We start from the raw sequence: 23,423 nt of genomic DNA, 5'->3' as shown, positions 1-23,423 counted from the left end.
ATTTATTTATTTTTTTATGTACTTTTCTCTTAATTTATTTATCTACAGGTTTATGATATAATTTCCAGCTTTCCAGAGAGGATATGGATGCAGAAACTAAAATTGTTGATAGTACCAATAAACCTGAATCACAAGTTGTAAACAATAAAAGTGGTACCGCTTCATCTAAACCAAATGTTACATTTAATGAAAAAGTCCTAAAAAAATCTAGTAAAATCCCATTAAAAAGTAACGAACAAGAAAGTGTTGGATTCAACGTTTTTAGTTATAATGTGTCATGTGTTGATCAGAATCGTCCGACTACAAGTTGTTTTAATGCCACAAGCAATACCGATGAAAGTTTGAGTGTGGAGATTTTTGAGGATTTATTGTCATAATTTCAATTTATAATTGATTAAAGATAATTTAATAAAAAAAAATCTTTTAAGATTATTGATAAAAATGAGTATTTGTTTAATATTTTTTCAGTAACTTAAGATATTTCCCTATTTAATCTTAATTTCCCTTCTTGCATCTTTCAGTTGAAGTAGTCTGTAATTTCTTACCTTTCTCAAGAAAGAATAATCTGTCTACCTTTCTATACGTATTTCTTAATTATTGTATTTATAGCCTGCTGAAAAATTGTCGATGTTCTCGGCTTAACTGAATCTATGTTTTCTTAGATTATGGAGCATAAATATTTCATAGAGTTTATATTTAAAAATACATAGAGAATTAGATCAATTTAAATTCTGTTTTAATTTTAGTTTACAAATCCTGTTTAAAATTTTTTATACTAGATTGGGTATTAGTCATCTTTAAAATAATTTTTTTATCATATGCAGTGTACGAATCTTTTAGTAATACATACTATGTTCTATGAATGCAGTACATTCTGTTACAAGACAAAATAACTTTTGAACTTACCAAAAAATTTATGTTAATTTAGAGTGAAAGAGATGAAAAATGTAGTAATCGATTAATATAGAAATTTAATGTTTGTATTACCAGAATGTGAACTTCAAGTTTATTTTAATGTAATGAAATAAAGTTACTTAAGGTGACCGGTTATGTAACATATTCTTGAACTTATAAATGCCAAGATTTGGTGTACATTCTGAAAAAAAAAAACATATGAGAAGGCAATTTATATTTTTGTAAACTTTTCTTTATTGCATTTATTTTATACAAGGGATGTTCAAAAGGCAACTTCCATTTTCAGTTTAGTAGTTTATTTGATATCAGATTCAAAATCAATGGAAAAAATGAAATACGTATACTTTTTCATTTTTTTACATTATTGCTTCAACAGCAACAGTAACAGTGACGGTTGCCTCCATCCAGTTACCGTAAGAATATTATTTCACTTCTTCACTGTTAGCAATCGCATACTTCCAAGATGTTCCTTTAACTTTCTGAATAGTTGAAAGTCATGCTATGCAGCGGATGGGTCATGGTTCCTTCCCGTGGTACGATTTTAAAATAAGCTATAGTTTCTGTAAGATATGGGTGCACATTGTCGTGTTGAATAATGAAATTTTGTCATACACAATATGGAAAGCACTGTCAATATTTCTTGCATGATAAATGTAAAGGTGTTCCTTTATATCACAAGTTTAAATACAACAGTGGTTATGAATGAGATAATTGACCGTTAAATGAACTCTTTTTTTATCATTAAATGAGGATGAACAGTCAAAATTGAACATTTTGTGCTAATAATCACATTCCTGATGACTATAACATCAGGCTATATTTTTGGACTAAGTATCATGAATTTTGTAAGGTTTTACTTTTTTGGGTGTAAAAAATAAATTACACCTTTTCTAAAATAAAAAATAAAAAGGGTGTAATCATGTTAGTATATTATCGATCTGGACTGAATTCTTGCACAGAAACTGTGACAGTGTTGTGTGATATAGGAGGAATCATATTCTTCCTATCCACTTCATTGAGAAGACCCAAGTAATGTTTTGACAACAGATTAGAAGTAGATGTTACTTTTTAAACATCCCTTGAAAATATTGTGGAAATATCTGATTTTTTAAATATAGAAACACAAGGGATTGATATTTAGCTCTACACAGTGCTAATATGCCTGTGAAAATATGCTAGCCTAGTCTCCGTAGTCAAAATGTATCTTGCTAAATTACTTTTACCATTTTTATTATACTAGTTAACAGGTAATTTGCTAACTTGCAAAGAAACCTTTTAATAATTCCTTTTAATTTCCCACGCGTACTGGGAAACGGTTGCAAAACAGATTGTATTTTTTTAAGTGGGTCTGGGTCAAACAGTTTATAGTTTATGGTTCTACACGTCACAGTTTAACCAGGATGAGTGAGGTTGTTCCTTTCAGACATGTTTCTGCTTTTAAGCGGTAGATTATATTCTGGAGGAAAAGCAGTTTTTGTTGCAACTTTTATTATAAGACGGTTTATGAAAAATCATTGATGTGCTGCTCTTGTCTGGATAAAAGTATTCCGACTACAGGCAGATGGACCAGATAGACATCTACTACTTGGAGACCTTGAGTTATTCTTTGAATGGCTGTGTTTTTCTGTGCTGCAATTTATGTACGTGTAGGTTGTCATTTCTCACTGTCCGTCTCTTTTCATTATCCTTGGATTTTTTCTTCCTCATTTTGAATTTCTGAAAACATAGATAATACAGTATTAAGTCTGCTGTGGAACCATAGAGCTAGCGCATCTGTGATGTAGTTTGGAGAGGAATTTTATCTTGTAATGAAGAATAGGAAATAAAGAATATGTAATTCAGAAAATAGTTAGTATTGTTATACTGATAGTCACAGAATAGATTATTATACTAACAGTAATTTAGAAAAGACACGAGAAGAACAAGTATAAATATTCCATCGATGGAATAGTTTTCTGTCATATCAGCTGCACAATAATGACGTTGGGCCTTCAAAAATTAAAGTTTAATACAGCTGAATGTAGTAAACAAAGCCTTAGACTTCTTTTGCAACTCAAAAAGAAAGCAATTGATTTTTTTTATACCCTCAGTTGTTTTTTTATAAAAAACTATCAGTTTCTTAATAGTTTCTATAAAAGAGAAAGATAGTTCTATAAAAACTGTCATTCTCTGTCTATGATATTTTAACATTTGTGGTTGTCAAATGGTACATCTTTGGTATGTCTATTCTTAACTTGCTTAAATTTAATAATTTAAAGTAAGTTAAGGTGTGAGGTTTTCCCCAACCCTTGTTGAACAATTTTGTAAAACTTTCATTATTGTGAACTATCTCCTAGATTATTTGATGTTTACTTGTTAACATCAGATAATCTATTTAAACCATTATACTTCCATTTAAACTATTATTATTCATTTAAACTTGTACAAATGTATTTGTATTCATGGATGTGAATGAGTGTTGCCTTCTTCATTCATAAATATGATTTACTTATTCTAGGTGGTAAGATCTCCCTTTGTACAGTATAATTAGATTAGATTAAGAAAGCTCATTTTATTTAGAAACAGTAGAGTGATTTATTTGTATTTAAAAGAATGTTAAATTAACTTCTCAATTAATCAATTAAAATCATGGATTTAAAAATATAAAAAAAAAGTATATATGTATTTCAAGTATTTTAGTTTTTTTAAGTAAATTACAGCAATTTTTTTTTAGTATTTTAATTTACTTTCAATTTTAAGAAGTTATAAAAAGCATTTTTAATAATATCTGTAGAAATTTACATTTATTTGAAATAGAAAAATTGAAATTTTATTTCATGTTAGCAGAAGTAACTATTATAAACCGTAATATTAATGTACTGTTAATCATAAAAAAGTTGGTAAAATTTAATACCTTTTGAAGTTTTTTCTACTACCTTCTTCTCTGTTCATGATTTAGATACATTTCATCAAAAAAGCTAAAAGTATTTTATTTTTTCATACTTATTTGTTGAAATTCTGTATGATGAATTTTATTATACTGACAGAAATCAATAACCAATAATATTTTACAATCCATTATTGATAATAACTTTTGGGTCTCCACTCCTTTTTCCATATTTCTTGTGACAAATGTTATGAAAGAGCAGATGTATCTGTAAGGTTAAGGATATGATAAAGAATATTCCCTTTTTTCATTACTGTGTATATTTAGAAAAAGTTTTATTTTTATTTTCTTAAATGCTTTGAAACTTTTTCTGATATATTGAGTAAGAGTATTTACAGTATTTTTTTTTTAATCATTCTTAATTTGTCTGTGGTACTTTAAATGGGGTTTAGAATAAACAGTAAAAGTTGCTGGGAACAAATAGTATTTTTAAATTCATGTATCTAAGCCGGAAGTTGTAAATCAGCTTGATAAAATTTGGTTTAAATAAATCTTCATTTCTAATACCACTGATAAAGGATTTGGCTCATATTTTCATTAAAGTATGGGATCATATTACCATGTATTTAGAAATTGAATTATATGGAAAAAAGCGTAAAAATCCATATAATACTAATAATTTATTACTGTTTGAAATAAGTTACATGCGAGTGCAAAGATAAAAAAAAAATAAATAAAAAAATAATAGCAGAAGAGTGAAGTTGGGTGTAAAAAGTAGATCATTATATTGAAGAATAAATGTTTACTGAAAATAATTCCTATTGATCAAAGATGTACTTTGGAATTAGAAAGAAATTTCTCGAGACATTTATACATATAATAGAACTTAATGGCATTAAAATTTTACTATATGAAAATAAAAAAAGGCAAAGATCAGGAACAGTTTGTAATATTTTTCTTAAATAATTGTAATGGTATGAAACTTTAAAGTTATAAAACATTAGATTGAAGGGCTCCATTTAAATATTTCAACAACTACATGATCTGGTATATAAAGCTATAAAAAAGTATTGTATCTAAAATTTAATATTAAAGATATATAAGCTGCAATAATGATGGCAGAACAAAAAAATTAGCTTATGTTGATTAAAAAAATGTGACTAAAAAACAATATATGAAGAATAAGTAATAGATTTCCCTTGGTTATCACTTAATACTTTTTAATTTTTTTGTATGTTGTAATAGGCTTTTTAGAATGTCTGAATTTTTTATTCCATTTGTTATGTTTACTAATATTTTGTTAATCATGTGAAAATTTTGTTGCGCTGTTCTGGAATATTTGGCATATGCTTCTAGGTATGCGACTGTTTTATTTTTAATTATCTTATTACTTGTTACTTGTAATAGTTTCATAAATCAAGTTTTGAAGCAGTGGGCTCCATCTGTAGCTATATGGTATAAACTGTTATTCTTTTGTTATATATGTAGGTAGAATACTCGATCGAAAAGTAATGTTGGATGTAATGCATTTTTCATGCTGTAGTAGATTTGCTACTATTTCTATTGCAGGTATTAGAAATCCTTTTCATCCATTATCGGATCCATTCCTGTTCTTCCTGCCTTATGACAATGGATTTCAGTTGTGTATGCGGTTAAGTTCTGAGGAATTTGTCTGATATTGATCTGCATAGTTAAACATTGCGAGAAAAAATTCTTCCAGAAAAGACAACTACTATGAGCATTAGAGCCAGTGATTGGGATACAGCTGGGACACCACAGCTTTCCTTTATAGTTGGTGTATTTCCTTTTGGGTTGTAGAAAGATCTTCTTAATGCATATTTTTAGATAGGCTAAATATTTTTAAATTTTGTTTACTTTATAATCTGTTCCTTTTTCCTGTTTGTTTTCATGAATAGCAATTATGGAATGTAGTTTATATCTATGAAAAATTTTGTTGGTAAAGGGAAATGTTATGTTTTGCATATAAATATGAAAATATTTAAAAAAGTAATGTATTTGATTGTTACAGTTGTTACACTCGTTAGGTGATGATGAATCTAGAGGTCGCGCATCACCAGAAGCTGCACGTACTCGTGCACAGGTAATTAATATTTCTTATATATCTTTTATATTGTAATTTTAGGACACAGCACTTAATTGTTACTTAAGTCCCAAATTCTTCACAGATTTATTTGAAACTTCATATATTTAAAAGTTTAAGGAGATTTGTATCATAGAAGGGAAAAAAAATTATTTAGCATTGTTTTTTAAAATCGATATTTCTATTTTGTGTTCATTTAATTAGGTATGTTTCTTTTTTCTCTATCGCTTACTTTGTAAGTTAAATAAGAAAAGTTAAACATAGACAAATAAATGTAATAGCAATATGTGTAAACCAATACAGATTTCTTATACACAGTGTTTGTGATCATCTGTTTTGTATGTATTTATTGGATTACTGTCTGTTGTGAATGCAGTCTGAGTTTAATTATACAGAGCGATTAAAAATTCATGGAATTAAATTTTTGTACTAAGAATAAATTTAAATTTGTATAATACTTTTTATTAAGAAATTTTATAACCAGAATTCATAAATATGGGATGGGTAGTAAGTTTCTTTATGCTAGTTATGAAATTATTAAGATAGGTCAGCTTACCATCCACCGTGTTGGTCTAGTGGTGAATGCATCTTCCCAAATCAGCTGATTTGGAAGTCGAGAGTTCCAGTGTTCAAGTCCTAGTAAAGACAGTTATTTTACATGGATTTGAATACTAGATCGTGGATACTGGTGTTCTTTGTTGGTAGGATTTCAATTAACCACACATCTCAGGAACGGTGACTGTACAAGACTACACTCATACCATCCTCATTCATCCTCTGAAGTAATTATCTGAGAGGTAATTACCAGAGGCTAAACAGGAAAAAGAAAAGAAAGGAAAGATGACTCACTTTGTTTTTTCACAAATTTATCCATTTTGTTTAAGAATTTAATTGAAAAAAAAAACCAGTTACACTGTTTGACTGCACATTACCGAAACTTGAATTATTATTATTTTCAATGCAACTTCGCTTTTAAAAACTTGAATAAAGGTACCAGACACATTCAAAACTAATCTGACATTGTGCAATCCCTTATACCTCATCATGCAGCTGAGAGAACAGTATGTTCAAAAGTATCATAAGCATGTTTGAACATGACGCTCTCACAACAAATATTATGCAAGTAAACCAAAAATTAAAAGGAGCACATACACATGAAGTTGGAACCAGTAAATCGCTCATGTTTGTAAACTTCATATATGCATGTTCATACCTGTCACTATCGATGCAGATAAAGTAGTTTTGACTACTTTGATTGGGTTGTGGTTGATATATGATATCATATGATATGATATTCATCATATTTTTTTTTTTTTACTTTTTATGGGTTGTGGAGCTAAAATGGATGTTAAAAATTATCAATAAATTTGACAGAACACAGTCTCAGATTACAGTCTATTTCTATTAAATTTTGCCTTAACATCTATTGACATTAAATAATTCATTGTGAAAGAAAATTTATTGGAAAAGGAAGTAATTTCTGATGGTAGGATTTTAATATACTAAATAGCAATAAAAGTATAATATAAGATAATAGTATTTTTTTATTCTATTCTTTTTTTTTATTTTCCTAAAGTGTATGTTGCAATCTGCTCAACTGAATAATAAGCAACCTCCACATGGCGTAATGAGATGAGGATGATATGTATGACATGTAAATAAGGTGGGTGTAGCCTTGTACTGACTCAGGCCGACCATCCTTGAGACATGTGGTTAAGTGAACCACCAAAGTACACCGGTATCCATCGTCTAGTTTTCTAATCCGTATAAATCACAACTAACTTTACTAGGATAATTTTCATTATAACAGGCATGAACTGACAGTTATTAGGAAAAAGATACAGTCACTTTATACAAGATTGGAATGCTGCAATATTGAATGCAATAATTTATTTTAATTATTTTTATGTGATTTCAGTGTAATACTGAAAACCATTATTTAAAATTATTTTGTAATCTTTATTTAGTACCATCTAGCTTCTTTTAGTAAAAGTTTTCTGCCTTAATTTTAACTTCCACTCCCTAAAAAAAATATTTTGTGGAATTTCTCCAAAAAAGGATGTAAATGTTTCAAAGTAAAACTATAATTCCTGTAATTGTACTGAAATTTTTGTTGTTTGACTGTTCACTCATTATTACAACAGATGTCAGCTTATTTGCTTTGGGTACTAAAATTGATATTTAATTTCAGGTGTTTTCAGATTAGATTGTACTGTTTAAATTGTTAATTTTTATTTCTTATATTTTGTTACTACCATATTCTATCGATTCAGATTGATTTTTTTTTATTTCACTATCCTGATATTTTGGATTACATTGTTAATAATTTTAAAAATACTTTTTAGAAAATAAAAAAATTTAATAATATTAGCTGATAATTTGAACAAATGTGTTTTGATTGTTATGGAATAGTTTTATATTTAAAATATATATATATATATTAAAGTATAATAAAATAATTTTGGCCCAGGGTTCGTATCCTGGTGAGGCATGGCATTTTTCACATGCTACAAATTTCCATTAGAGCAAAATGACCGTAGCAGTCGATGCCTGTAATCGTGCACAAAAAAAAAAAATAATTGTTATAATAAGGGAAGGATTTTTTGTTCACTGCAAATTTGTTTTAGATTTATCAATCTACATTAAAGATGATGAGGAAAAGGGAAAGATAAAATCCAGTTTGCAATTTACAGAATAAATTTTATAATATTAAAAAAACTTCTTTAATTTTTCAACTGTCAAAAGTTTGAAAATTCTCTAAGAGAACAAATAAGGAAAACAGATCTTTTGCCACTCAAGATAATCCTTAAAAATGAGACACTTGATCCTTTACATTCAAGCTACTTCCTTTTGATATCTAGTCCACAGATCTTTATGTTTTGGTGTCGGTGATTAGGAAGACTTCTTTTTTACTTTTGTTTTTTAACTGCATTTAACTATTTTGATTGTTTAAGTTACTTTTTATTTCTGTATTTTTGATTTCTGCGAATGTTTGTTTTCTGTTTCATGTGTTTTTGTATGGTGTAAGAAAATTTCTCCTGTTACTTTAGGATAACAAGAAAAGTTTTTTCTTTTTATTAGTTTATTTAAGATATTCATATTTCACAGGGAAGAAACGACTATAATATAGAAAAGGGGAAAAAGATTTTTGATATTTATTAATGTATTTTAATTTTTACAGAATTCTACCCATCGAAACTCCTTGAAAATGAAACAGTTTAATCATTCACAAAAGCGAAAGATGTCAAATATTAATAATGAATTTTTTATTTAAGGTATAAGGAATTTTAAATTTTAAAATACTCATAAATAACATAACCCTAGTTAGAACATCTGGAAACTAATCAATCTGGAATTGCTTTAAAAATCAAAACATAAGAAAAACATTTTTTCTGCTTGTTAAAAATAAAGCAATAAAAAGAAAAAAGTTTGCTAAAGTTACTTAACAATTGAAAGTATGATTAATAATAATATGAAATGAAAATTGTGCATGTATTTATTTTGTTTTATGTATAAATTTAAGTGTTGCTGTGTTTTTATTTATATATACATTTATTTATTTTATTAGACGACCAAAGTACAGAATAAAAAAAAGTAGGATGACTTACCTTACTCCACTATGTATGCAGGAGTGCTGTCACAATTTACTCGCATCATCAGCTGCATTATATATTCATCACAAATTATATTAAAAACTACATAAAATATAATAACATATCACATAGGTATACCCGATTTGTGTATTTTTCGTAGTCGAGTTAATATAAGTGCACTTGGTTTGTTCAATATTTATTAAATCTTTTTCTATAATATCCATATTTGATTTCATGTTTTATCCTAAATTTTTCAAATTTACCGCAATATTTTCAATTATAAAAATAATTTAACATATCATAGAAGGTTGTACCCTTATGAACCAAGTACACCTATATTAACTGGACCACCAAAAATATACAAACTGGGTATACTTGTGACCTTTAATTAACTTCAAAACCGCTTCTTCTTACATTGTCTCTAAAATACTTAGGGACAAAATAAATTTAGATTACTATTATAATATAAAAAATGGATACGAATTAGTAAACAAATTAAAAGACTTAAAAAGTTAGTGATAAAACTAGATTGGTTAGCTAAGATATTTGCAATATGTATCCTAGTATATCCATAGAAAAAACTATTAACATAAAAAATAAACTAATACAAAATCACAAAGATCCCTTATTTATTGGAAAATATTACTGTTATTATAAGAAATATATATGCAAGCAGAATTATTTTAAATTTGCTGACAGATATTACACCCAGGAAAACATTCTACCGGTGGGTTTAACTTTGTCATCCATTTTATCTGAGGTTTATTTACAGAAGTTTGAAAGTAAAGTTGTTTACAGGATAACTCAGGCATGATATTTTATTATGGACTAGATACGTTATTCATATTTTACGATATTTTTGTAGTCTATAATCCAGTTAGTTATATGTAATGAACATTTAATCATTTTGAACAAATAAATTCCTACTATAGTGGATTGAAATTTACCTTTGAAATTGATATTAATAAAAAGATGAATTATTTAGATGTTAATATTAAAATTAATGAAAGTAATCAACGTATAACTTCAGTTTATAGGAAACCCACATCTACATAGAATCACTATACATAGATCTTCAAATCACCCATGGTCAAACACAATTAGTACTTACACAAACGTGGTAAATAGAGCAAGTAATTATACAAAGTATAATGAAAATAAAAGTAAATTAAACAAAGAAATAGGTATTATAAAACAAATTGCCTTATATAACAAATAACCACATAATAAAATAACTAATAAGTAATAAACATAATGATTCATCTGATTTACATAATTTGAGTGATATTTATAAAATCAAATGTAATGATTGTGACCATATTTATATAGGAAAGACCACTAGATCATTTAAGGCTAGATCCTTGGAACATTTTAGAAATTATAAAAAAAAGTAAATTGGGTTTCTCTAATGTGTCTGATCATTTGATCAAGAATAAACATACAATATCTGGTATTAGCACAAATTTAAAAATACTTACTGGAAATTAAAAAATATAATATGAATACAAATAGTAAGGGATTATAAACATAAAAATAAATTTAATATGATAAACCTTCAGGCAGAATTATGAGACTGATAGTATTTTGAAAGCTGCAGTAGATGACATCTTCTTTTATAGCGATGTATAATTTCAAATATTTCAATCAGTATAGTAAAGTAAGTTCAGTTAAATGGACAACATGCATAATTGCTTTAATTAAAATTATTTTTATTTAATTTTTACTTTAATTTGATTTTATGCCTTGACGTCATATTTTTTACATATGTAAAAATTATTACAATTTAATTTTTAATGTTAATTTTAATTAATTTTTAAATCTTGTTTTAATTTTTAAAATTTAATTGAATAAAAGTTTAAAACAAAAAAAAGTTTAAAGATTTTAAATTTTAAATAAAATAAATTACCGCAGGATATGTTATTACATTTTACGGGTTGTAATGTAATTTGAGATGAATATATAATGCACCTGATGATGCGAGTAAATCGCAAAAGTGCTCCTGCATATATAGTGGAATATATAAAAGTCATCCTACTTTATTTATCTGTACTTCAGTTGATCTAATAAAATAAATATATTTGTATATACAAGTGCTGTACAGAAAGTAACTTACATCTTGAAATAAAAAAAATAAATTTTATTATATACATTTGAAAGGAACAATCTTAAATTATTTTTCTATATAGTCGCCATTTAAATTGAGGCACTTATCATAATAATGCACAAGCTTTTCAGTTCCTTCTCTGTAGAAATCTGCCGCCTTAGATTTTTGGCACCCATCTTTCACAAAACTTGTGATAACCAACCTTTCCTGATACGATTTCATGCATTAAACTTCATGAAATTTGGGGTAAATGGAGCAAGAATTCCGTAATCGCAATGCGGTGATTTTCACGAATTTTATCGTTGATTTTCATTGTCAGTTCATCAGTCACAAGGCTAGGCCGACCACTGCAGTCCTCATTATGAACATTGGTGTGGCCACTTTTAAATTTAATGCACCACTGCCTCACTCCACCTTTATTCATTATTCCATCTCTGTACACCTCACAAGTTACCGATGAATTTCAATTTGTTTGAGGCTTTTTGCCAGTAAAAACTTAATCGCTGAATGCACCTCACAACTTGCGGGATTTTCTGTTGAGGCGCACATTTCAATAATTCACAATGAACAAAGTAGAAAAATCACAATCCAACGCTATGACAGCTTAATGCGTACTGAGTGTAGAAATGTTTTGACTCCAAGATGGTGGTTCTATCCCCACCCATCTCCATCCTAGGCACAAACATGAGTTACTTTCTGGACTGCCCTCATAGTACAGGGGAGTATGATTCTTAAAAGAATTGATTTTAAAAAAATAATATATATATTTATATTTATAAATTGTATTCTTTATGTGTTAATGGGAATTAACATTATATGTGTTTCATTGGTTTCTTTTATATGTTGTCAGAAATTATGTGTTGTTTTTAATTATTATTACTGTTTTATAATTTATTTTGTTTTGATCTGTTGCACTGCTTTATGTGTCTTTATTTGTCTATTATTTCTATATTATTTATTAATTTTATTTTTAAGCATAAGAAAAGAAACTGTTTGTATAATAATCCTCTTGGTCTTTATATATATTTAATGTTTTGTAATTTTTTATTAATAAGATTAATTACCTTTTCTGGAAAAATAGTCAATTTTTTTCTTTATCATTGAAGGTATTGTGTTTTTCACAGCTTCTGTGAGAAACTAAGTTAGTTCATCGGTCTTCATATAAAATGAATTGTAACAGTATTAAAATTACAGAAAATTCAAAATTTGAATAAATAACACCAAAGAAGAAACAAAGTAATGATACACAATGAAATTATTTACAGCTAGGTTATGTAAAGCATAAAAAAATATTTATAGTTATATAAAAGAATACATAAAGAAAATAATATTACAAAGATTGGGTAGGTTATGTAGGATTTCAGAAGGATTGGATTTTGAAATAAATTTTGTAAATACTTAACAGTATCACTTATAAGTAACTCAACATTTTCTTGTTAAATAAAGAAATAATTACTAAAATGTTGAAAAACAGAAACAGAAATATATTTTGAGTACGACTGAAGTATGAAAAAAATAGTGTAAGTAGTAAAATTGCAATAAAATGGCAATTTTTTTGTTTTGTTTGTTGTAATGAGTTGTTGATAAAATATCAGATTTCTACAGAGAATTGAAACCCAGGACCAGTTAATAAGAAGCCAGAGTGTCGAATAACATAAGAGAGAATTTAAAACTAATTATTAAAGGAATTGAATTTCAACAAGTTGATTTCAATAGTTTTTAAGAAAGTTTTTTTTGCACAGTCTTAAGGGGTTGTATGACCAGAATAATAAATAAAATAATATAGCATTTAAATAATCAATGGCAAATAATGCCAATCAATCCAAAATTTCATATCTTTCAAATTAAAGCTAAAAAAACAGCATCAGCATCCTGTCAGTGTGGATATCTTATTTAGTTTTAAAATGTCTGTAATTATTTAACAATTTTTTTTAATTTTTAAAACGTTTTTATTCATAGCTATTTTAAAGCAGGAAATATTTTATGTAAGATTGATTTTTTCCTACCGTGTAAAGATGACATGGGGGAATAAATCTGTCGGTATAAAATTTAAAGTGCTAATTCTTGAAAACAAGGTGAATTCAGTTATTATTTTACACTGAATCTAATATTCAAATATTAATCAGATTTCTCTTTCTGAATTGATGTCTACTTTACACATTAACAGAAATTATTTAATTTAGTATGAAGAAATTTGATGTTGTGCTATTAAATTGCATAAGTTGTCAAGAGTGATTCATTAAACAGTCAAATCTCATTAATTTAAAAACCTTGAGTCATTTTTACTGTTTTTTTTTTTTTATTTTCTTTACTTCATAATGTCTTTTTTAAATTGAAAAATACTAAATAGCCAACTTAAATTTTTGGAGCTTTAATCTATTATTTAATTTCATCTAAATTTCAGTAGTATAGGTAAATTATAATTTACCTTGTTTTATTAATTGGAGAGCATGGCCATTTTTATTTAAAGAAATCATAGAAGAAGAAATTGCACGTTTAGTTTGAATCATGTCTTGCTCTTATCAAAATTATATCAATAAAAATTCCTTACTGTTAATGATTTTGCTTTTAATAAAGTACCAGCTGTCACCATATTTTGATTTTTACTATACACGTGTACTATGTTATAACATTACTATACAGATTTCCATTCAGTTCCAAGTTATTTGTCCCCGGTGCAGCTTATTTAATTTGTTTCTTCTCTTAGCCTTAGATATGTATTAATACGTTATAATACACAATTTACAACAGACCTAAAATTTTTTCTCTGTTACTGTAGCTTGTATGCCCAATTTTTTGTATTAATTGCTCTTTTAGTGCAAAAATAATGCATTTACATTATAATATATAATCTCATCTTATTACAAATTAGGTGTACAGAACAATAATTTAGCACTATTCAAAATATCAAACGTTGCAGAGCCAAATTTCACTAACTCAAAAAAAAAAATTATTTCCCTTCAACTTTGAGTCGGTGAGGTTCGATTGTAATTATAAATAACTGATTCGAAGAATTACATTTAGCCAGGATTGTTAAAATTGTACTCGCTTTATATATGGCTTTGTTGTATCATATCGGTTAATTTATTATAAATGCTTTGTTCATAATAAATTGGTTGTGAAGCTTTTAGAGATTATATGGAATTTTTTTAAAAATAAAAGAAAAACTTATGTTCTAAAACATTCAGCTAAGTGAAAATCTTGAATTTTTTTTGAAAATATAATACATATGTGTAAAATTTAGACTATTGACTGAAATTATGAAATGTATCATTAATTGAATTAAGAATGAAACGATTGAAACTGTAAAAACATATTTCAGAAGTATGCTTATGAAAGACTTGTAGGATAAAAATGAAAATAAATTGACAAAAAAGCGCTTATAAAAAAAAAATGCTTATAAAAAATTGCTTAATTTACAAAAAATGGTTATACTACACGTAAAGGCAAGTACGAGAAGAACCTGGCTCAGACATTATCTGCAATATATCAAAAAATTACTTTCCTCACCATTTAAATTGTGTTTCCCCATTTTGCAATATAGGATATTATTTTATACTGACTATCCTGTCATCCTGTCAATTGACAATACTGTCAATTTACAAATGATTTTATTCGTGAAATCGCATAACGATTAAGTACAGTAATGGACTAGATATTAATCTTGTTCTGTGAGATTTGATAACCTTTTTTTAAAGTACGTGAAGAAATCACTGTACAATAATAAACGAGATCAATTAGGGACTACTTAGAATGTTTATGGGAGACGAATGTTTCGATAACAAAAATAATATACTTTATAATCCAAAGCACCTGTAATCAATAAATATATTTTTTTAAATTTATTAAATGCAAGGTAACATTTTAAATCTGGAAAAAAGTTGAAAAACATTTCCTCGATAGTTTTCACTATCACCACATATTTAAAGTCTGTCATTTGATTTCTTTTATAGTTTACTTTGTAAAGCATTATTTTCAGTTAAATTTTGGTGCAACTGTTTCGCTAAACCGACGACTTTCATTGTTTTGAACCACATATTCGCCATTTTTATTCCAAGAAGCACTTCTTGGACTAAAATAATATTGTATGCTTATTTTTCATATTCATTCCTTTGAGGAATGAAAGAGAAAAGGAATGAAAGTGGGGACCGACTTATAGAGTTTTGCACGAAGTATAATTTAGTAATTGCCAACACCCAATTTAAAAATCATAATAGAAGAATATACACTTGGAAAAAGCCAGGCGATACTGCAAGGTATCAGATAGATTATATCATGGTTAAGCAAAGATTTAGAAATCAACTCGTGGACTGCAAAACTTACCCTGGAGCAGACATTGATAGCGACCATAATTTGGTGATAATGAAATGTAGATTGGGGTTTAAAAACCTGAAGAAAAGGTGTCAGATGAATCGGTGGAATTTAGAGAAGCTTGAGGAAGAGGAGGTAAAGAAGATTTTTGAGGAGGACATCGCAAGAGGTCTGAGTAAAAAAGATAAGATAGAAAATGTAGAAGAAGAATGGGAGAATATTAAAAAGGAAATTCTTAAATCAGCAGAAGCAAACTTAGGCGGAATAAAGAGAACCGGTAGAAAACCTTGGGTTTCAGACGATATATTGCAGCTGATGGATGAACGTAGAAAATATAAGAATGCTAGTGATGAAGAAAGTAAAAGGAACTATCGGCAATTAAGAAATGCTATAAACAGGAAGTGTAAACTGGCGAAAGAAGAGTGGATTAAAGAAAAGTGTTCAGAAGTGGAAAGAGAAATGAACATTGGTAAAATAGACGGAGCATACAGGAAAGTTAAGGAAAATTTTGGGGTACATAAATTAAAATGTAATAATGTGTTAAACAAAGATGGTACACCAATATATAAAACGAAAGGTAAAGTCGATAGATGGGTGGAATATATTGAAGAGTTATACGGAGGAAATGAATTAGAAAATGGTTTTATAGAGGAAGAAGAGGAAGTTGAGGAGGATGAAATGGGAGAAACAATACTGAGATCTGAATTTAAGAGAGCATTAAAAGATTTAAATGGCAGAAAGGCTCCTGGAATAGACGGAATACCTGTAGAATTACTGCGCAGTGCAGGGGAGGAGGCGATTGATAGATTATACAAACTGGTATGTAATATTTATGAAAAAGGGGAATTTCCGTCAGACTTCAAAAAAAGTGTTATAGTAATGATACCAAAGAAATCAGGGGCAGATAAATGTGAAGAATACAGAACAATTAGTTTAACTAGTCATGCATCAAAAATCTTAACTAGAATTCTATACAGAAGAATTGAGAGGAGAGTGGAGGAAGTGTTAGGAGAAGACCAATTTGGTTTCAGGAAAAGTATAGGGACAAGGGAAGCAATTTTAGGCCTCAGATTAATAGTAGAAGGAAGATTGAAGAAAAACAAACCAACATACTTGGCGTTTATAGACCTAGAAAAGGCTTTCGATAACGTAGACTGGAATAAAATGTTCAGCATTTTAAAAAAATTAGGGTTCAAATACAGAGATAGAAGAACAATTGCTAACATGTACAGGAACCAAACAGCAACAATAACAATTGAAGAACATAAGAAAGAAGCCCTAATAAGAAAGGGAGTCCGACAAGGATGTTCCCTATCGCCGTTACTTTTTAATCTTTACATGGAACTAGCAGTTAATGATGTTAAAGAACAATTTAGATTCGGAGTAACAGTACAAGGTGAAAAGATGAAGATGCTACGATTTGCTGATGATATAGTGATTCTAGCCGAGAGTAAAAAGGATTTAGAAGAAACAATGAACGGCATAGATGAAGTCCTACGCAAAAACTATCGCATGAAAATAAACAAGAACAAAACAAAAGTAATGAAATGTAGCAGAAATAACAAAGATGGACCACTGAATGTGAAAATAGGAGGAGAAAAGATTATGGAGGTAGAAGAATTTTGTTATTTGGGAAGTAAAATTACTAAAGATGGACGAAGCAGGAGCGATATGAAATGCCGAATAGCATAAGCTAAACGAGCCTTCAGTAAGAAATATAATTTGTTTACATCAAAAATGAATTTAAATGTAAGGAAAAGATTTTTGAAAGTGTATGTTTGGAGTGTCGCTTTATATGGAAGTGAAACTTGGACAATCGGAGTATCTGAGAAGAAGAGATTAGAAGCTTTTGAAATGTGGTGCTATAGGAGAATGTTAAAAATCAGATGGGTGGATAAAGTGACAAATGAAGAAGAGGTATTGCGGCAAATAGATGAAGAAAGAAGCATTTGGAAAAATATAGTTAAAAGAAGAGACAGACTTATAGGCCACATACTAAGGCATCCTGGAATAGTCGCTTTAATATTGGAAGGACAGGTAGAAGGGAAAAATTGTGTAGGCAGGCCACGTTTGGAGTATGTAAAACAAATTGTTGGGGATGTAGGATGTAGAGGGTATACTGAAATGAAACGACTAGCACTAGATAGGGAATCTTGGAGAGCTGCATCAAACCAGTGAAATGACTGAAGACAAAAAAAAAAAAAAAATTTTCATATGCTTTTTTATCTTCATCCTTGTTTTCTTGTCATATCCTTTACAGTTTCAATCGTTATGTACTTATTCGCTATCGTTGATATCCATTCACTCTGCCAAAAGTTAGTATAAATTTCTCAGTTGTGTCTTTCAGGTAATTAAAATTCTTAATCTTTGCTAACTGACCAGAAGTTAATAATTTTCAGTTTTGATTCAATATTTTGCTAATAATAATTTAAATCATAATTAACCTAATTTAACTGCGGAATAATTAGGAGGGGAGAGAGGCGCTGTTGTAAAATTGGAATTTAATTTAAATAATGTCTTAAAATGTTTTGTTTGGAGCATTCTGCTGTGTAGATGTAAGCGAGAAGAAAAATATGTATTTGCAACCGGTGCAGAGATAAATTAAATATTTGGGGCAATAAAGTAAAAAATGAAAACTTTTGGTTGAGTTAGAAAACAAGATTTGCATTAATACGTATTATTTGCAGAAGTTCTGAGAAGAAAATTATGCATTTGGTCAAACAGTACAGTTTTTAAAAGGTGAAAAATAGTGAAAATGTTAAAAGATGAAAATGAATTATTCGCCAGTTAGATTAATAGTCTCTACACAGATGCCTATAATCATGTACTGAGAGAAATAAAAAACAACAATTGTCAGTTCCAAGAGATCTCTTCAAGACACCTAAGTTGATAATATTTTTACCAGTATTGATGCCTACTTTATTTTTAATTTTAATGCGTACTACTGTTGAAATATCTGTTACTGGAGGAAGTAAAGTGTACAGTAAGACAAATACAAATAATTTTGTACAGCAAGACAAAGATTAGAATTCAAATCAATGAAATTTAGTTTAGAATGTAGCAAATGCGTTAAGAGTAAAGAACTTAGAAGAATGAAAATCATACAACTGTTTGTCTCTTAAAATATTTGATGAATCATGTCGTATGGAATTTTATTGGAGTTTTTTTTTTTAGAAAATATATGTGTTGATCATTCAGGTGAGAAAGAATGAGACTGTTTTATTCATTTACAATAACGTTTTACAATAAAAAATATAATAATAATTCACCTTTAAGTGTAAAATGATTCTGCTCTAATTTAATATACTGCAATTTGAGCAAATAAAAAGTTGTGGAATGTATAAATAATTTTATTTCCTCTGATGTTTTTTTAATTTATGACTTCTTGCTCTTATTTATGTGTTGTTATTTAGAACAAATATTTTAGTTATATCGCTTTAAATATTTTTTCTTATTTTTAGATATAAATTAATTTTTAACAGAGATATTAGCAGTTTGAGTATCATGCTAATATTTACAGACCAGTGTTTTTGTATCAATTTCTATTTGTTTTTATAGGGAGGAGGCAGATTATCTCTTCCTACTTGGTAACAGGATTGATACACCGCACTATGTGGTCGGTAGGCCCTCGCTTGGTTTTTATTTTAAAGTCCTCAGTACTTTTTTGTTATTCCAGCTATAATGTAATGATTTTATTAATTTCATTTGCCCTATAATTTTAGTTGATTTCAAGATACGATATAGAATTAATTTTAACCCTTATTCGACTACCAAGTTGATGGTGGACAATGTAGGAGTGCATACTTCACAATACATTTTACTGTATCGGCATATTTGATAGTCTTAAACGTTTTCTTTTATTTGATTAAATTGAAATGCATGATAATTCTTAGTTTTTTTAAATTTTATTCAAGTTAGAGTAATAATTAATATGTTTTAATATTGTTATTAATCTATTAATTTTTATAGGATCTCGGTGTAATGTTTACTAGATGATGATTTCATTTACTACCAAATGAAAATGCTTATCTTTAATAATAGTTATAAAACTATTGTATGTCTCACATTTTGACATAAAAAGATGTTATTCATTATTTTCCTGAAACAGCTATCCATATTTTTAATTTTGTTAATTATTTTTGAGTTTTTACAATTTGTATCCTTAAAATATATACATGAGCAACTTACAGAGTAGTATATTCATAATATAACAAAAAAAAGCCATAAAAGCCATTAATTTATATAAATATATGTATATACATTATTTTATTGAAATTAATCTTTTTGAGATTCATATTATTCCTCTGTACTGTTAAATTTTATTTTAAATTCTAATAATTCCACTTAGAACAGATTATTGAAATAAGACATTTCTTACCTTAATTTTATCATGTAGTAGTTTCACAGGATCCCGCATCCACATTCATGATTGAATTAATTTTATAAAATTGCACATTAAATTAAAAAAATTAAAATTATTTTGTGTAATTAAAAATATACTGTCACAAAAATAATTATATATGAATTTTAATAAGATATATTTCAATTAAATAATTACGAATTCTAACCGAATAAAAAGTATTTATTCTTAAAAATTTTATATTAAACTTTATGATGTAATACATTCAATAAATTTTAATGTCGTATTCCTCAAATTAAGTTTAATTCCTAAATACTCATTCATAAAAATGAATAATTTCCAGTATAATAAAGCCATGTTAAAAACAAAAGAATTTGTAGAGAAATACCAAATAAAACAAGAGATTAAACAGGTATACTATAAGGTAACGCCCTATGTTTGTTAAATGTTTGTATAAAACATTTAATTGTAATACATATTTTAAATTAAATAAAGCTTAGGATCACTAATTTTTGATCCTAAAGGAATTTAATTGAAATTAGTATGGAGAAACATTAACATAAACTAAGAAAGACTCATGAAATCAAAATCTATAATTTAATCAAAATTAAATAAAATTAATGATAGAAATACAATTAACTATGATAGAGAATTTATTAATCGGAAACAATATGTCGATAGTAAAATAATAGTAAAATTAACATTGCCGTAGATTTTGAAATAAATTCCAACGGATTGATTCCTACAGATAGGGAACCATTACTTAATATAATCAGCTATAATATCCAAAAAATTAAAAATACAAAATTTATTAATAAACCGTTTATCAGTAAACAAACAATTTACCGATTAAGAGAAAAATGAAATAAAAACAGTCTTTTAATATTAAAATCAGATAAAACAAATACACCAATTATCATGTCAGTTAAAATAATATGTATAATTCAATAAAACAATATATTATTGATAATAAATTTGAGGAAATTCATGACCCAGTTAACAAATTTCTCAAAGTAACAAAAAATCTAATAAAACAATTCAGACCAATGTTTAATTATAATAATAATTTAAAATACCATTCTAGGTTGCATCTATTTCAACCGATTGCACCTGGACTACTAAACATTTTAAAATTAAACATCACAATGTGGCCTTTGACTATTTTAAATCTGCTTCTTTTTATATTTTATGCAAAATAATGGATAAAATCCTTAGGAAAAAATGAATTTACCTTATCTATTTAACATAAAAAATAGCTACAAATTAGTCAATAAATTAAAAAGTTTAAATGTAAATAAAGACATGACAACAGTCAGTAATGAACAACTAACATGTATCGTAGCATACCTCTGTACTATATCATGTAGATAAGAAAAAAAAAAATTAAAAAGTAACCAAGAAGATTCAAAATTTATTAAAGGTATCTTCACTATTATATACTTAAAACATTATAATTATAACATTTTTATTGACATATATAGCAATATATGTCAACAAAAGCTTTTTGAATTTAATAACAAATACTATACAAAAAAAAAAACTTTATCTGTGGGATTTCCACTCTCAGCAATTATGTCAGAAATATATTTATAGAATTTTGAAAGTAAATTAGAATACATCACTTATATACATAAAATTTTACTACGTTATGTTTATGATATTTTTATTATATACAACCAGATAATAAACATTGAGCATTTAATAATATTAAACAAATTAAATACCTGTAATGAAAATTAAAAATTCACAATTGAAATAGATATTCACTATTACATGTCGATATGTAAATATCGAAATAAATAAGGATAGTCAAATTGAAACATCAGTTTATAGAAAGCCTGTATCTAATAATATAACAATTCATAAAAAAATCAAATTACCCTCGGTCTGATAAAATCAATACTTGTGTAAATGTAAGTAATAGAGCAATCCAGTACACACAGAATAACAAAGAAAAATTAAATAATGACATAAACATCATAAAACATATAACAGTTGAAAATGGATAGAGTGAAAAAATATACTTAAAGTATTTATACATTTATAATATCATTGAAAACATTACTAAAATTTACAATAAAGAAATATTTAAACTGGCATGTAAACCTAATTAATAACTACATAATAAAATGTTTAAAAAACAAAAATACTAATATTAAAATAAATAATCTGTGTGAAATTTATACAATTAAATGTAATGATTGTGGTAGTGTTTATGTAGGAAAAACAGATAGATCCTTTAAAACTAGATTTCTTGAACATTATGGAAATTACAAAAAAAAATAAATTAAGATTATCTAATATGGCAGACCATTTAATAAATAATAAACATTCTATTTCTGATATTAACAAAAATGAGAAATGTTGAAAATTAATAGAGATGACAAAAAATTAACTTTATTAGAAAAATGTTACATATATAAATAAAAACAGAATTTCAATTTGATAAACCAGCAGATGGTATTTGAGAGACATTCTTATAAAAACAGCGACTGCAACACTCATATAATAAATTAATAAGTAGATTTCATTATAATATTACAGTACTGTAATGAACAGTACATTATGTGATAGACTAAATGTTTTAATATTTGTATTTTAATGTGCAATTTGGTAAAAAATGAATTCAATCATGTCTGAGGATGTGGGATACCCATGAAAATACTTATGATAAAATTAAGGCAAGAAATGTCTTATCTTAATAGTCTTACTAAGTAGTTTGTATTAAATATATATATTTATATAAATTCAAATATATGTAATTCAACTTAATTTTTTACAAAGATACTTTCACGGAATCCCGCATCATCAGTCGTGTGATATTTATAAAATTACATATTAAATGATTAAAAGATTAAAATTACGATCGTATACAAGAGTATATGAAGTCACTAATAAAATATTTTAAAAACAAAACAAACATGTATGTGGCCAGACAAATACGGTAGTACTGAACTATTAAAATAAATATCTTATGAAATACCTGTGAAAGTGCTGCTATCTATTGGCGCTTTTATGACTGTGTAAACATGTATGTGCTCAACTTACAGACATATTTTGAAGGAGACCACTCATAATAGCTGCAGTAGATGGCAGCACTTTCATAGATATTTCATAAAATATTTATTTAAATAGTTCAGTACTGCAGTATTTGGCCGATCACATACACGTTT

The 23,423-nt window shown here is 27.2% G+C and overlaps 1 protein-coding gene across 6 annotated transcripts in view; it reads left to right on the top strand.

The window, feature by feature from the left end:
- uex (metal transporter uex) overlaps positions 1-23,423 on the top strand; it is a 275,296-nt gene that overhangs the window by 229,823 nt on the left and 22,050 nt on the right. For 3 of the 6 annotated variants that reach the window (XM_075365559.1, XM_075365554.1, XM_075365553.1), the window contains one exon: positions 69-445. In XM_075365559.1, coding sequence (XP_075221674.1) covers positions 69-377 — 309 coding nt within the window. In that variant the 3' untranslated portion in view covers positions 378-445. Of the gene's footprint in view, positions 1-48; positions 446-5,810; positions 5,883-9,063; positions 9,158-23,423 lie in introns of those variants that run through there. The other 3 variants (XM_075365556.1, XM_075365555.1, XM_075365557.1) reach the window with 3 other exon arrangements.

This window comes from Lycorma delicatula, chromosome 5, assembly GCF_047948215.1.
Source record: "Lycorma delicatula isolate Av1 chromosome 5, ASM4794821v1, whole genome shotgun sequence".
Classification (NCBI taxonomy): domain Eukaryota; kingdom Metazoa; phylum Arthropoda; class Insecta; order Hemiptera; family Fulgoridae; genus Lycorma; species Lycorma delicatula.
The sequence above is the reverse complement of the archived record's forward strand: the minus strand, read 5'-3'. Positions and strand labels throughout refer to the sequence as shown.